Genomic DNA, 16857 nt, shown 5'->3' with positions numbered 1-16857 from the left:
GAGAGAGAGAGAGAGAGAGAGAGAGAGAGAGAGAGAGAGAGAGAGAGAGAGAGAGAGAGAGAGAGAGAGAGAGAGAGAGAGAGAGAGAGAGAGAGATGAAAAAGGCAAGAGCGCCACTTGACCTCCTTTCCCTTCGGGTTCAAACCCTTCCTTTTTCTTCCCCAAACTAAGGCTGAGTTCACAGTGGGCAGCAACACAGTCCGTGCCTTCAGCTGGAGCCAATCGCAGTGTGACAGTTAAGTGATCGCGTTCATAGTGGGCGGCGGCACAATCCACTTTTCCTTGCCAACGCACGATAGAAATCGCTGTGAAGTCTTCCGACCCCCCCCCCCCCCCCCCCCCCCCCCGGCCCATGGCTCTTCCACCTTCCACGTAGGATATTGGGCCCTCCTGCCTTCAACGTACCCTTCCATTGGCTTTTCCCAAAATAGCCTACATACCTTCCCCACCCCCCTACCCCTCCTTAAAAAAATTTAACGGCTCTCCACAAGTGCAACGCTCACAAAAGCCCGCCCCCCCCCCCCCCCCCTTCCAATCCTTATTAAATGGCAAATTAGCTTGTGAGCTCTGTCGCATCAACACAGAGATCAAGGAGGTCGTGCTCTTTTACATTTGAGGTGCATGCACAGAGTAAGCCATGCTCTTTTACATTTGAGGGTCTCTTCAAGAAGCTCAAGGCCATGCTCTTTTACATTTGAGGGCTTTTCAAGCATAATGAGTTATCTTTAGTTCAAAGTTTATTTGACATGCTGTATTTTTATATTAAGCTTGTTTGATATGCTCTATGATGTACCAACATTTTTTAATATGGCGTTCTTGTAGGGTTGAAGCGTTAAGAGGCCGACGGCAGTGCAAATCAATTCATTAAGGTCGCATTGAGTTTAGCGATTCGCACTTTTATGCATTGATCTCAACTTTGTGTGCACATCTTTAACATTGGTTTTTTTTTTTTGCGTTGTAGGTACCATGGACTCCAACCCAAATCAATTTTTCGACTCCCAACGGGAAGATGACGACTCTATTCTCTCCCAACCTCCATTTTCTCAATCCACTTTCTATCCATTTCCCCACCCTTCTTTCCACATGCCACCTCATGGCTACCAAGCCATGATGAACTCTCCCTCCATCTCTCCTAATTCTCCCTTTATGTTTAGACCCCGAATTATGGATCTCAAATTCCACCACCTCATCCCTCTCCTTATCTAAATGCTCATAGCTCACATTCTCCTATGGCTACAAACCCTTCTCATCCCTCGCCCCCTTTGAGTGCCACTAGTCCTAACTCCAATATGGAGTGTGTCCCCGATCATGTGGCATCCACTCCATCACCCGACCCGACCCTTAATCCCATGCGAGCTTCTCAACCCAAGGCCGTGCCAAATCGTCGAAGAGGAAAGAAGTCACCAACGAGGAGGTTGTGCTACAAACCCAAACCGCAACAAAGAAGCCCAAAGCCTCGAAGAATAAGAGCACCATCGACTTGGAAGATGATGATGACGACGACAACAAGAAAAGCAAGTGGAAAGATTGGTGGGTGGACCAACTCATTCATATCCGGGGGGGGGGGGGGGGGGGGGCATGAATGAGGAGTTCAATAATCTCGGGAAGCAAGGGATTAATTTATGGGCAAAGGTGGCTACTAAACTAGCCGCCACCTACCATGACTTTGATAAAGATAGTGAAAGTTGCCGCAAAAAGTGGCAAGTAGTATTGCAACAATACCGTCAGGACAAAGCCCATAACTCAATTTTTGATAATGATAGGAGGCATATATGCAAATGGTTCGACATAGTGGATGAATACTACGATGCAGAGCCACTGTTACTCATGTTAGCCACGCTTCTTCATCAACAATGGAGGATGTTACCCCAACAACTGGTGACACCTTAGAAGAAAACCCCTCCCCACATCAAGAGAAGACCAACCCACCATGTCCTCAAGCCGAAAAGTTGCTCCGAAGTACGAGGAGTCCTTGGTCGAGATGGCTGGTACACAAAAACTTCTCTTGGAGCATCTCAAGGAGACCGCTAGCCAGAATATTGCCTTGGAGAAGGAGAGACTCAATATACTAGCTGCTATGCGCATGACTATGAGTGATTTTTTGAAGGAGTCTAGGGGGGTGACAAGTAGTTTTAGGCTTTCCATGTTTCACAGCTTCTATGTTTTTTCAGAGTTTTGTTGTAATTTGTCAAAGCGTCCAAAGCTTGCAGATTTTATTGTTGTGCTTCCAAAGTGTATGAAAATCTCTCAAGGTTTCAAAGTTTTAAAAAAATGCAATAAATTATAGAAGATTGTGAACTAAATATCTTGTACCCTTTCAACGATTGCAGGATTCAATGGCCATATCCAAGGAAATGGCTCTCTATTGTGCATGGTTGTGTTCTTTAGCCATTTATGAATTGCTAAAGGAGCACAGCTTTCGCAATGATGAGTCCATAGTGCAAACTTGGTTGCATGTTTGCGAGAGCATGGCACGTCTGTAAGCCTCAAGAAGATCGCCAACCGAAGGAGGGGCCATGAACGACAGCGAGCGTGGGCATACCCACGTCCACAAGGCTTTGTTCGATGCTATCTCCTAAGTGCTTACAATGCTAGCATGTTCAAGCGCCGTCTAAGTGTCTGCAAAGAAACCTTCAATTACCTTTGTGGGAAGCTTGCATCCTTTATGCAGAAGAAATCCACAAACTTTTGCAAGACTGTGCCAATAGAAGATAGAGTAGCCATCGCTCTTACCAGACTTGCTACTGGCGATGGACTCTTGGGCCTTGGTGACACTTATGGATGTGCCAAAAGTACATCTTGTGGAATTGTACTTGATTTTTGCAAGGCAATCGTGAAATTTGGCCTTAGGGATATGTACATCAGATGGCCTTCAAGCTCTCGACTTGCGACATTGGCGCGTGAGTTTGAGGCAGCAAGAGGAATCCCCTTTGTTGTTGGTGCGATAGATGGTTCGCACATTCCCATCATTGCACCAAGGGACAACCATGTCGACTACTTCAATCGAAAAGGTTTCCACTCTATTTTGCTGCAACTAACCGTATCTGCTAATTGTTCAATATGGAATTTTGATGTTGGATAGGCCGGATCAGTGCATGACTCCTTGAATTTCACTAGAAGTGAGCTAGGACAAAGATGTCCAAAAGGGGAACTAGGCAACTAATGTCTAGTTGGTGATTGCGCTTATCCGGCACGGCCATATATGCTAGTGCCTTTCAAAGGGTGCAAGGAAGGGCTGTCACATCTCAAGTACTAATGGAATTTCATTCAATCAAGTACAAGGATGCCAGTTGAGAGAGCTTTTGGAATGTTGAAGGCAAGGTTTAGAATTTTGTTAAAAAGATGTGACATGAATCTACGCTATGTGCCAGATCTTGTAGCAACTTGTCTTGTGCTTCATAACCTTTGTATTTTCCACGGAGAATCTTTTGATATGGAGTGGGTGCGAGAGGCAGAAGCAAAATTGGTGGGTCACGATGGACGTGCGGCAGAGGATCGAAGAGCAGGCAAGTGCTACATCCATGATGGAGCTTATGGCAACACGGAATATCGGAATAGAGGAGGCTATGGAGCGTGCACAAGGCAGTGATGAAGGAGGTTCCAATGACCTTGGAGTAGGCTTCGAGAGGCGGAACAGTATTGCAAAGGCAATGTACAAAGAACAAGCACGGATGAATGTCCAAGAATTTTTTGGAAATGAAGCTTTAGAGGAAGTAAATTCATCATCATCTTCAAGTTAGAGCTTTTGTAACAAATGCATTCAATTTAATAATTTTTATGCTATGGTTTGTACTATGCTTTATTGATGCAAATGCTAAATGCTTCTACCTTTCACTCTTTGTTCCGTCGTCGCCCAATGTTCACACAAACCGGCGGAAGAAAATAGAGTGACTTTTTCTTCCACCCTCTATGTGAACAAATGGGTGATGAAAATGTGCATTATGTAACTCTACCACCCGAAAAAGCTACTTTTGGAGGCTCTCTTCCGTCGCCTAGATGTGAACCCAACCTTTTTCAATTTTCTCCAGCTGGGTGAGAGAGGGGAGAGTGCTTAACAGATCTGAGAGAGGAGAAGTTTTAAAGTCGTAGGGACAATCCCAACTCCCAAAGATCTCCAAGATCGATCCGACAGAGCGCAGGATGTTCAACATGTATGGGATGAGCGGGATTGGGAAGCAGGAGCAAGTGTACGATGAGGAGGCCGCGGTATTGTATCCAGGCATCTCCGGCGAGGAGAGCCAACTGCGCTGGGGGCTCATCCGCAAGGTCTACGGCATTGTTGGTACGCAGCTTTTGCTTACCGCTCTTGTGGCTGCCGTCGTTGTCCTCTGTCGCCCTCTATCTCTCTTTCTCCTCAACGCACCCTTTCTCCTCCTCGTGCTTGCCATCACGCCTTTCATCGGTACGTTTTCCTACATTATTTGATCTGATGATTCCGTCCTCATGATAATTTTTGAGTCTTTGTCCTACTCTCATCACCAGTGATGTGCCCCATGTACCACTATCGCCAGAAGCATCCTGTGAATCTTCTACTATTGGGAGTCTTTACTCTTTCCCTTAGCCTCACTGTTGGTTTCTCTTGCGCTTTCACAAGCGGTAAGTGGCGCTCAATTGCTTGTGCATTTTTGCAAATGGGCATAACTCTGGTATCAGCCTCCACATTTCTTGTGTTACAGGAGAAATAGTTCTGGAGGCTTTGGTATTGACTGCAGTTGTAGTCCTTTCTTTGACTGCATACACATTCTGGGCAGCCCGGAAAGGATATGATTTTAGCTTCATGGGCCCTTTCTTGTTCACTTCGCTCGTACTCCTCCTTTTGTTTGGCTTCATCCAGGTGACAATAGGCATATCAGCTCCTTGCTAGTTAATGGCTTTTTCTGCTACCATGTTTGATATTGTGTGTGACTGGTTGCAGATGTTCTTTCCCCTTGGTCCTGTTTCCACAATGATTTATGCCGGTTTGGGGGCCCTTGTTTTCTGTGGCTACATAATTTATGACACTGACCATTTGATAAAACGTTTCAGCTATGACGAGTATATTTGGGCCTCAGTGGTACTTTATCTCGACATTTTGAATCTTTTTCTTATGTTGATGGACTTGCTCAAGTCAAATCGATAGTGGAATTGGTTGCTGTAAATCACATATAAACAAGCCTACTTTCATTATTAGAAAGATTTTGTTTACTTGTATTGCTTTAATGATTTGCTGTTCAGAAACATTTTGGATAGAAGATTTCTCGCTGTTACCATACAGGCTGTGTGGTGACAGCCTTGCCAGACCATTTGTTACTTATCCTTGTCATCTTTTGTAATGTGTTTTTTTTGTTATCAGCAGTATTAGATTATTCCTTGCATATGCTATGTTGTTTTTTTGGTCATAGGAACTGAATGTGTAGAAATTGTATGCTCTATGTTAAGTTCTTGGGATTTGTTGATAGTTTGGAGCATCTGTGTTACTAAGATTTTCATGTGAGCTCTATTAGATGGTGGGGAATTTCTACGCCTGGGCTTCAGCTACAGTAATAATGTATGCATTTTAAAACCTTTCTGCTGATTTTTGTTTTTTGGTGATTTTTGAAGACGTCTCATGTTTGTACACCATGAATAAGTTATTCCTCATTTTCATGTGTTTTTTGTTCTGTGATGCGCATTCATCAATACTCCCTCTTATTGGTCAGTTAACTAGAATGTTGTTTGGCCCGAAGTATGCTTGTATCCAGCAGCTACAGACGAGTGCTCCGAACTGTGCTCAAGGGTTCCTTTTACTTACGGAAGGGAGAGCCTTCCGTTCCTTTAGTGAGAGAGTAATGGACACAAACAAAGTGAATGGACACAGTGAATGGAAGTGCATGAGACTGAGAGATAGAGAAGAGAATACGACACCAGAGACGTTGTAAAACCCTCCTTCGAAGGCTCCACTCTCTATGGCGATAGCAGTCTACTTATGATTGCACAAATCTCTACGATGCTTGGACTTGCCGACGATGTCGACGACAATGAGGACGACGACGAGACGGGCTGAAAACTGAAAACGTTAATGGTTGAAATCTGCAAATCTTGTATCTGTTGAATTCTGACTCTATGTCGGTGATGATGTCGATGACGATGATGCGACGACGACGCGTTGAAAACGTAGATGCTGAAATGTGCATTTTCCCGGCTGAATCTGTAAACCTTGCGGAATCTGACCGTGCAGCGAGGATCTGTGCGGGAAGGTGAGATCTGCGAGGTTCGGAGGTTGTCTGCTGTGTCTAAAGGCTGAAAACTGAAAACGCTGGTCCTATGGCTGATTCTGTCGCGATGATCTGGAAAAGCGTTGAGGTTGTTCTGCAAACAAAAAACGCTAGGGCTGTTTTCTGTCCTGCTGCAAAAACGTTAGGGAATCTGCAGAGTCTGAGGTCGCCAAGCTGATGCATAAGCAAAACGCTAGGTTGATCTGAGTCCTTGTCCAAAACGCTAGCCAGTCCGCTGTGGAGCAAAAACGCTAGGCTATTCGGGGGTGTCCTGTTGAGAAGTTGGCTGTTGAGCAAGGTGCTCCTGCTGCCTCTTCTGCCAGAAAGTGCTAACTATGGTTTGCTTATATATTAACTTAGTAAAATTGCCCTACCTACTTTCCAACAAAAGTCACTTTAAATAATAAGTGAAAAATATCCAAAAATAGGAAAAATAGGTTTAATGCATTGGAAAATTTCCCTGATGGATTCTAATGGGAATGCTTATGATCATGCTGTGTGTAACCGGAGGATATGCATCTAATCTAAGTGACTGGTCATGCACGGTCTGCGAATAGACTCACAAAAGTACCAGATCATTTCCTATTCTAGACTGTCTGAACTCTGGTCGTGCTGTAGCTTGTCCACGACCACATAGGATTGGATGTGTCACATGACATCCCCTCCTTTTCAAAGTGAGGTACTGATACCGAACTGTATGGCGTCGAGGGAGATCACCAATAGCATCCGGAATCCTAGAAGGGACTCTTCGTCGGCTCACTCTGATGTGTGGGTCGTGCGGTACTTGAACTTCATAAAGGTCTGCAAGGCTTGCTTCTTTGGGCCACGCCGAAAGGGACACAAAGTCTTTTGAGGCTCCTTCGATGCTTCAACTTCGTCTAGAGCATGCTTCTTTTTTCTTCAAGAATCTCCATGGCTGAAAATTCCTGAAACCATTTCCAACACAAAACCATTAACATACCTATTCCATGTAAAGTGACTGGAAAAAATCTTGTCTTCCTCAAAGACTGTGCATGCAATGTAGATGAACAAAGAGATGGAGTGCCAAACCATTCACCACACACACGCAAACAATGAGATTGAATCTTTCTCTTCAGATCTAAAGCAATCAACTGTGGCAATTCACAACGGAAATGCCCATGCTTGGTGCTCATACTTTCATGTGCTCTTTCTACAACTGTGGTGTGCCAAGGAAGAGACATGTAATGTGACTTCCTTACATGCATACTTTTTAGCTTTTCATGAACAATCCGTATACATCTGTGCTCATTCATGAGTGAAACGTGCTCAACGTACAATATGTCATGCCTAGGAAAAGGGATCACATAAAGACGTTGACGAAAATACAGGAAACGATCACGAATGAAACACTCGAACAATGCGTACCGACGAATCATTTGAACACATAGTACTTCCTGTGGGGTTCTTTGGACCTAGGCGCGAGAGCCAAGATCGGTTTTTTGTGATTGATTAGCTTCGCTAGAAAAAGTATCCACTAACTCATCCTTCTTGTGAACAATCACATCTTCTTCATGCAACTCATCATGCTTGTGAGAAATCACATCTGGATCATGCAAATCATCATGCTTGTCATTGTCATCCAAATCATCATGCTCATCATTATCATTTAAATCATCATGCGTATCATTATGCAAATCCTGTGTCATGCAGAAGGGACTGAGAGAGTTTCCTTCTCCTGAATCCGTTCAATCTTCGCATGCACATTAGCAATGAGAGATGGAGAATGAACAACTTGCTCTCCATGAATGGCAATGGGAGAGTCACTTTTGGCATTGAAAGTGAACGTATTTTTCGCCCAATCAATGAGAGGGTTATGCTTACGAAACCATCGAATTGTTGGGTTAAAGGCCCAAATGGCCCCCTTTAATGTACATTTTAAAGGTTACTAACCTTTGACCAAGTTCACATTGAACTTGGCCACTAACTTATTAAATTGGTCCTTATACAAATAATAAAGGGATAGTGAGTTTTCACAACTCACTTACTTATCCCCTTGAGAAACTTACGTGCCCTCTCTCTTCTGCTAGCGCTTCCTCTCCTGCTGGCCTTCGCCTCTCCTCTCTGCACACACACTGCACTTCCTCGCGTGCTCTTTCACTTGCACACACTGCTACGCTCTCATCAACTGGTATCAGAGCCCGATTAGGGTTTGCCCCCAAACCTGCAAACGCTCAATTTCAGCCAAGAAGGTCAACTTTCACGCAAGATTTTGCAATTTCGTCGCCAAAGGACTCGTCCCCGAACACTAGAGAGCTCTCGGCAACCAAAATTGACCTAAAACAGGCTGAAATTAGGTCAAAAGCAGGAAATTACAGGTTATGACAGCAAAATACAGGTTTTGCAAATGATGTATTAAGGTGTGGGGATACTTTTGCTAAGTCCCCGCTATCCGAAAACCTTGAAATTGCCGAAAAACAAGCCCTAAAACAGGTGTTTTAAGCAAATTTCAGATTTACGCAGGTTTTTGCAAGCGTTTTTATGGTGTGATTACATTGGGGAAAGTGTAAATAGATGCAATCCACGCACATTTGACAAATTTTATCGATGTATGACCATTTGTGGCTCAATTTCATGCAATTTTGATGCTATAAATTGGGGCTTTTGCTTTTACATGCTTCTAAAGGCTGTGTATTAGCCTTATGTATGTCTTCTGAGGCTAAAAATAACTAAATTTGTTGTTTTCGAGCACAAATTCGCTCGCTGAAATTTCAAACGCATAAATTTGAGAAATTGAATTTTATGTCCAAATCGACCTATTTTGCCTCATATTGCTCATGTGACCATTTGGAGCTGTAGTACACAACTCTGTGAGGCTATACTCCGATTTTTGCGCATTTTGCCCAAAAATTCAGCGTATTATCCCTCTTATTTCGTGCAACTATGGCCTCATCTTCTTCGGATGTGAAGAACCTCTTCGAGGTTAGGAGGTTCGATGGAACAGGTTTTGATTTTTGGAAAGACAGGATTCAGGGAATCCTATTTCTTAAGGATTGCGAAGGGGCACTTGAACAGGTGAAGCCACAGAATATGACAGATGAAGCATGGGTTAGCACGAACAGGAAGGCCGTTACATACATTAAAATGGCTATGACAGATGAGACCGTCATTGATGTGAAAGGTCTCACAACTGCTTTTGATGTGTGGGAGAAGTTAAAGGGAATGTATGAAAATACAACGCCTGTCAACCAGGCGCACTTGATGCGAAAACTTGTTGGCATGCAACTAGATGAGTCCAAGAGCGCGGCAGAGCACTTGTCATTGTTCGCAGGTACTTTGTCGTAGTTATAGGGCCCCCTTTTGATGATAAGCTGAAAGCTATCTTCTTGTTTATGACCTTACCTGAGTCATGGGAAACTTTGGTGGTTTCGTTGTCCAATAACCCCAATTTGACCTTTGATGGTGTTAGGGGTTCTATCTTGAATGAAGAAATCAGGAGGAAAGCAAGTGGAGAGGGAGGCAGCTCTGCCAACATGGTTAGAGGCAGATGCACAGGATAGCTCAAAGGACAAAGAGAAGGTAAATGTGGCTTCTAGTGTTGTGATAGAGGAGCTGTCAGACGTCGAGGATATCTTGTGTGCCACTTTGTCAGATGATGATGCTTATGACTATGATGCCTCTCTTAATGTTCATTCACAGGACATGCAGATCACCAAGAGTGATCTTATTGATGCTTTGTTGATTGTCAATGATGCATTGTCCCAAACTTGGATTGTTGATTCCGGTGCTTCATTTCATGTGACTCCTATCAAGGAGTGTTTCTCTACTTTTGATGCGAGCAAGCGTGGCCATGTATACCTTGGAAACAATCATGCATGTTTCATTGAGGGTATTGGCACTGTGCATCTCTCCATAGATGGCACAAATGAGCTTGTCTTGCATGATGTTCGATATGTGCCGGGAATCAAGAAGAGTCTGCTTTCTGTTGGTCAGATGGATATGCATGGTTACAGCATCTTGTTTGAGAGGGTCATGGAAAATGACCAAAGGCTCCAGGCTGATTGTAAAGGGCACAAAGAAAGGGACACTTTACTGCATGCATGGAAAGGTCGTGTTGGGCAAGTTTATTGCATTGGTTGTGGCATGGAGTTGTGGCACAAGAGGCTTGGCCATATGAGCCAAAAAGGTCTGTCTAAGCTTTGTACTTTGAACAAGCTTGATGCTAAAGGTACAAAGCTTGACTTTTTGTAATGAATGTCAATATGGCAAGCAAGTAAAGTGTTCTTATTACTCTGGTGTCTCTCGTAAATCTTGTGTGCTTGATCTTGTACTTTCTGATGTATGTAGCATGCCTGCTAAGTCTATGGGAGGTGCATGTTATTTTGTCTCCTTTGTTGATGATCATTCTAGGAAAATTTGGGTTTATTTGCTTAAGTCTAAGGATGAAGCCTTTGCTGCGTTTAAGAAATTTCATGCATTTGTGACCACCCAAACAGGTAGAAAGCTAAAATGCTTGCGTACAGATAATGGGGGGGAGTACACAAGTGCTGAATTTAACAAGTTTTGTGAAAATTTGGGCATTAAGAGGGAGCTTACTGTGCCATACAACCCCTCTTCTAATGGTGTGGCTGAAAGATTCAATAGGACACTTTGTGAGAGGGTGAGATGCATACTGTCCACAGCTAATCTCTCTCATGGATTTTGGGGAGAAGCTTTGAAAACTGTAGTGCATATATGCAATCGATCCCCTCACATGTCTTTGAAAGGTGACATCCCTGAAGAGGTTTGGTGTGGCAAGCGCTTCATATAATCACTTACACATTTTTGGTTGCGAAGCTTTTGTGCATGCTAGACTTCAGTTGAGGAGTAAACTAGATGCGAAGTCCATTAAAGGCCTCTTCATGGGATATGGTGAAGTAGGCGAAATGGGTTACAGGATTTGGTTACCTCAGCTCAAAAGGGTTGTACGCAGCCGGGATGTTGTTTTTAATGAGGCAAGGCTGCTTCAAAACAATTGTGCCTCAAAGCATGACCATAAAAGGGTGAAATTTCAGCATGACCAACCACCTGTTAGGCCTATTTTTGACCCTCAGGATCACCACAAATGGCTGAAAATGTAGATAATCCAGTGGTGTTTGAGCCAGATGATGTTGGACAGCAAATTGAGGCTCCTGAAGGGCATTTGCAGCCAAGAAACAATGCTGAAAATGGTGCTGAAAATGATGTACAGCAGCCCATTGTTGATGATTTTGTAGTGCCACCTGATGTAAACCCATTGCCGGATAATGTGGATCATTGGGTGAGGCGGTCTACTCGTCAAAGACGGCCTGTGAGTCGATATGACCCCTCTTTGCATTACATTATGTCGACAAATGAGGGAGAGCCTCTTACGTATAAAGAGGCAAAGACATGTGAGCACAGCGACAAGTGGGAGCTTGCTATGCAGGAAGAGATTAAAGCTTTGCATGCTAATCATACTTGAGATTTGGTTGAATTGCCCAAAGGAAGGAAGGCTATTCCTAACAAATGGGTGTATAAAATCAAGACACTTGATGCAAAACCCAAGTATAAGGCAAGGCTTGTTGAAAAGGGATATGTTCAAACCCAGGGCATAGACTTTCAGGAAGTGTTCTCTCCTGTTGTGAAGATGACCACTTTGCGTGTATTGTTTGCCATTGTGGCTGCTCTTGATTTGGAAATGGACCAAATGGATGTACATACCGCTTTCTTGCATGGTGATGATGAAGAAGAGCTTTACATGAAGCAACCCGAGGGTTTTGTTATCCCTGGCAAGAAACATTTGGTATGTATGCTCAATAGAAGCTTGTATGGGCTGAAACAATCACGTAGACAGTGGTACAAGAAGTTTGATCGCTTCATGCTTAAACATGGTTACAAAAGAAGCCATGCAGACCATTGTTTGTATACTAAACGTGAGGAGGATGGCAGCCCTATCATTCTTGTGCTCTATGTAGACGATATGTTGATAGCTGCAAAGAAAAGAAGCATTGTTGATGCTCTTAAAGGGTAACTAAAATCTGCGTTTTCAATGAAAGACGTTGAGGCAGTTGAACATATACTTGGACTGCGTGTTACACGGCAAAGAGACAAGCGCCTATTGTATTTGTCGCAAGAAAAGTACATTGAAAAGGTGCTGGACAGATTTAACATGGCTGAAGCAAAGCCTCTTGGTGTGCCATTACAGCCATATGTTAAAATCTCCAAGGATGATTGTCCCAAATCAAAGGAAGAAGCCAATGACATGCAAAGTGTGCCTTATGCTTCAGCTTGTGGTTTACATCATACTTGATATACTCGTCCAATCCATAAAGGAATGTCTCTTTGCGCTCATCATCCGACTTGCATAATTGGGTACCTACTACAAAACACGATTAGAGAAAGACATCACTGGCATACCATTTTGCTTAAGAGCGCGCCAATCGTCCTTCAATCGTGCGAGGTACTGAGGTGGCATAAACCGCGCCTTGAGCTTGTCTTGGAAATCAGCCCAATTGAAGGAAAGGGGCGTAAATTCGTCGGCTTCCTCTAGGTGCGCGGCTAACATTGCCTCTTGCCATGCGTGGTACCAATTGATGGCATCACCGGCAAAGTACATAGCTGCCGTCAAAACCTTGCTATTTCTTGTCTTCTTAGTTGTCGCAAAATAAGCTTTAAATTGATGCAACCAAGAATGAATAACCGTATCATCCATCTTACCATCATACTTACTGAATTGGATCTTCTCTGTGACTGGGTTGTTGGAGTCCGAATCACGGCTTGCACCACTTGAGGAACTACCAATATCTTTGGTTGGTTCGGACTTCGAGGCAAGAACCTGTCGAACCAATTCTTGGGTGCGAAGGTTTCTCTGAACCTCACGATCAGCCTCCAAGGCTGCTCGTCTTGCTTCGGCTTCCTCCTTTTTTTGTGCTTTTCTTTCCTTTCGTGCATCGTGCTCGCGTTCCAAAGCAATGCGAGTCGCTTCTTGTTGTTCTCCTATTCTTTCTAGTTGTGCCATCGCAATGTGAGTCGTTTCTTGTTGTTGTGCCATCATCTCCAACATCGACTTGACCATCGCCTCCATAGGATTTGGTACAACTCGTGGAGTAGATGGGGAGGGGGGAGGGTCGGAAAAACCTCTTGGTGGGGAAAATTCTTCGTCGCGTCTCTCATGCTCATCACCTCCAAGCGAAGTATTTATTCCGCTTCGAGTGATGACCATACACTGTGATCTTGGGTTCTTAAGTTCACGAGGAACTTGGGTTCTTGTGGGTCTTAGGTTCTTGGGTTCTTGAGGGTCTTGAGTTCTTGAGGTTCTTCTTTTGCTTGCAATCTGTGCTCGAGAAGGATCTTCTCTTCACCCGAGTTTTGCTCTTTTTCGTGGGCGCATCCCTTGGCGGCCTTGCGCTCACACCAAGGTTGCTTTTTCCCACCTCACGTCGATTGGCCGGCCGCTAAGTGCACGGTCCGCTCTCAATGAGTGAAAAGAGGCACAAGGGGAGGCTGGACAAGCCCTTCTTTCTTGGGTTTCCTGTCACTCTTCAAAAACACGATTAGGAATCGACACGCCCAAGTGAACTTGGGTTTGTGCGACCGCAACAAGCAAAAAAGACTCTTGTGATTCTTTGGTTCTTTCCTTGAGCGATAGGGGAGCCTTGGGGATTAAGGAGGAAAAGGGAAAGCACGTGACAGCTGGCAGGTGAGGAGAAGCAAGCAAAGGGATGGTGATGAACAATAGGGGATGGAGCCAAGCAATGCATGAGGTTGATGCGGGAGCCACGAGGCACACTAGGGAGGAGGACAAGCGACGATCGATGAGGGTGAGGGAGCTACAAGCGACATGGGGGAGCACAATGTTTTTTATATGAAAGCTCTTGCATAGTTGGCACTAAGGTGCTCTTGTCAAATTAGCTTAGCTCAGATGATTCTCTATGAAGATGAGGTAGTGAGCTCAATTTCATGCTCTTGTAGGATAACGAAAGATAATATTTTCACTATGCTTGAGGATGAATAGAATCTTCGATAGGATTGTGAAAATTCCATTTAATGAAAATGTGAAACTGGAGCCCGTAGGTCGTGCCAATTTTGAAAAGAGGATTGTTTAATAGGAATCTTGGGGAGATGCCTCTTGTGGTTAAGGAGGACATTAGGTAAACAAAATTAAATTTGTTTGGTGCTTGGGAAACTAAAGCGAGATTGGGGAGAAAAGAAAAAGGAGAACATCTGGCACCTGATTATGAGCAACGGAGTGATGGTAGGAGTGGCGAATGGGACAAACTGGGCATGGTAACAACTGGCAAGTGGGAGGTGGCTACCTGGAGGGCGTAGGTAGCAACAAGTCCAACAATTTGTATTTAATGTGGAGAGAGTGTGAGCCTACAACGGAGGCGTAGAGTCTCTTTCATTTTTATGCAATAGGGTAGGCCCGGGATCTCTCTCTCTCTCTCTCTCTCTCTCTCTCTCTCTCTCTCTCTCTCTCTCTAAATGGCAAGGGGCATGGGCAGAGGGCAAGTCTGCGTCCCTATCCCTATTACAGGGTGTGTTGAAGCCATTGGGCATTAAGGTGCTTGACCAATTTAGGAGCTAAAGAGCCTCAACCCATCCCTTTGGATTGGGTGGGTCAAGTTAGTAACAATGTAGCTGATCTACTACCATTGTATGGTGCTAGCCCGACCAAAGGCTAGCTAGGAAGAAGTGTGTGTGTGTTTGAAATGAAAAGCCTAACAATAGTTTGATTACACAAACTATTGAACCATAGAATGGAATAGATCATATTTGACATAAGGACAAGGGAATGATACATGGACAAGGACATCAACAATATATCCAAAATATAAGTAACATGTATATAGCTTCATGTCAATTGCTTATTTTAATAATTTATCTTAGCCTAAAACTATATTGACTAGAAAAATGTTTGATGTAGATCTCCCATTCTCCAGGTATTGCTATTGCTACGATCCATTTTGAAGATATCTAGTCCCTAGAGACAAACCTCCACTAATCTTACGAGGAGAAGGATCTAGCTATTACCTGCATCCATACAAAAGCATTCAGTGAGAGAACAGGCTATGCTTGTGTGTATTACAGGTGTCAAAACTCGTCCAATTGTTATCCATGTCAGACCTATAAGATTAGCTTACAGCCTGACCTACGGACTAGCATATGTCAAATGTATCAACAAAGACAAAGAAAATCCATCTATGAAAAATATTGGACAGCATCTTGTTTGTTTTTTGAAGAATTTGTCAAAAATTGTCACAATATTTGCCATCTCTTTGGAGACCCTCACAAGAGGATTAAGGCCTTCAAACAAGATAGAAAACTTAAAATAATCATGTTATCATAGATATTACGGTTATTCAATGCCCTTCTCAATGCCAAAAGTTTCAGTACATTGTCTAAATCTATGAAAGAAACCTCAATAAAATTTAAGTGTGTATCTTTTGTTCCTAAAATTTACTTTTTAAATTATGAAATCAAGCAAAACCAATGAAATATTTAGTTCACTTATGTTATCCCAAACATTGTAACTCAATCTTCTTTTTGACTAATAGAATATTTGACTTACTTTTTTTAAATAAAATTATCTCTTGAAATAAGAAACAATCAACAATCAAGTTGTTGTTTAGAATAAAATCAAACATCTACAGAATTTAGAATAGTACGATCAGTGTAATGGTACATTCGTGTTCCAAAAACAAGTCTTGTCAGATTGAAGGTTCTTCTACTAGGCACCAGCTTATACTGAAAAGGAGCCATGAGCTGACAGCCTCGTATGCCTTTATTCATTAGCTGGTGTCATCATCAAATACAAAGACATGGTTGAATCATGATTTCAAACTAGCTCATGAATCGTTTCAACCTCTACTACCTGTCAAGATTTTATTTTTATAAACATTTGGGAGCATTTCGTTTGTATCTTCTTTTCGAGTTAAAAAAGTATCAATACATTTATGAAACCATGCTTTTATTTGTAAAATGGTTCCTGTACAACTCAAAAGAATCTGTTCAATCAAGCAAGTTTAAATGTACATTTCATGAGGAGAAATTGAAATTTATCATGTCAAATATCTTTATATACGGTAAGCATAGCCTCAAACTCGAGTATCAACCATTTTCTAGTCTCCTATGTAAAAGATATGATGCATTTTAAATTGAATCCCAGTTACACGATATTCCAGACCATATTGGTAACTCCCACTAATTGACCCTTAACAAAATAATTGATGCCAGTATCTCAGAAGGTAATCAACCATCTACTGGAGTCGTCACGTTCCTCTACATCCTGTGTGTGTGTGTGTCAAGATGCAGTGTAGTAAGTTGGTACAACTTCACTTGATGTAATCATCCTACGATGCTATTGTTTATATTGGTTCATGTGTGTGTGTGTGTGTGTGTGTGTGTGTGTTTTAAGTATTAAAAATCCCCTCAGAATTGAACCATACTTACACAATTGTATTAAATAATATATTAAATACCAATATTTTAAAACAGGATGTCATACCTCAATTATCACTTTATATACACTAACACAACATTCTGTATCTAATGGATAATACAATCATTTAGATAAAAAATTTGATCTTTCATCACTACAATATAATATCTTAGTGTTGTATCTTATGTGTGCTCATCCTTTGGGATGAACTTCCACTATATCTAC

General features: G+C 42.8%; 1 protein-coding gene and 2 pseudogenes across 1 annotated transcript; all 3 read left to right on the top strand.

The window, feature by feature from the left end:
- The first annotated feature begins 966 nt into the window (after nt 1-966).
- Nucleotides 967-2483, top strand: LOC147454978 (uncharacterized; annotated as a pseudogene).
- Nucleotides 2484-3307: 824 nt separating this feature from the next.
- LOC147454977 (uncharacterized) lies at nt 3308-3740 on the top strand (annotated as a pseudogene).
- Nucleotides 3741-4036: 296 nt separating this feature from the next.
- Nucleotides 4037-5291, top strand: LOC147454976 (BI1-like protein). The gene is made up of 4 exons (XM_086517463.1): nt 4037-4402; nt 4483-4596; nt 4677-4834; nt 4916-5291. Exons 1-4 carry the CDS (start codon nt 4141-4143, stop codon nt 5117-5119), a joined length of 738 nt encoding a protein of 245 aa, XP_086373589.1. The 5' UTR covers nt 4037-4140; the 3' UTR covers nt 5120-5291.
- Nucleotides 5292-16857: the final 11566 nt, after the last annotated feature.

Source organism: Adiantum capillus-veneris, chromosome 7, assembly GCF_014529385.1.
Source record: "Adiantum capillus-veneris isolate H3 chromosome 7, ASM1452938v2, whole genome shotgun sequence".
In the NCBI taxonomy this organism is placed as follows: domain Eukaryota; kingdom Viridiplantae; phylum Streptophyta; class Polypodiopsida; order Polypodiales; family Pteridaceae; genus Adiantum; species Adiantum capillus-veneris.
The sequence above is the reverse complement of the archived record's forward strand: the minus strand, read 5'-3'. Positions and strand labels throughout refer to the sequence as shown.

Bases quoted from the DNA above. Each gene is read 5' to 3' on its own strand.
- LOC147454976 (XM_086517463.1), top strand. From the start codon at position 4,141: ATGTTCAACATGTATGGGATGAGCGGGATTGGGAAGCAGGAGCAAGTG. The intron at 4,403-4,482 runs GTACGTTTTCCT...TCTCATCACCAG, and splicing joins TGCCATCACGCCTTTCATCG to TGATGTGCCCCATGTACCAC. The intron at 4,835-4,915 runs GTGACAATAGGC...GACTGGTTGCAG, and splicing joins TTTTGTTTGGCTTCATCCAG to ATGTTCTTTCCCCTTGGTCC.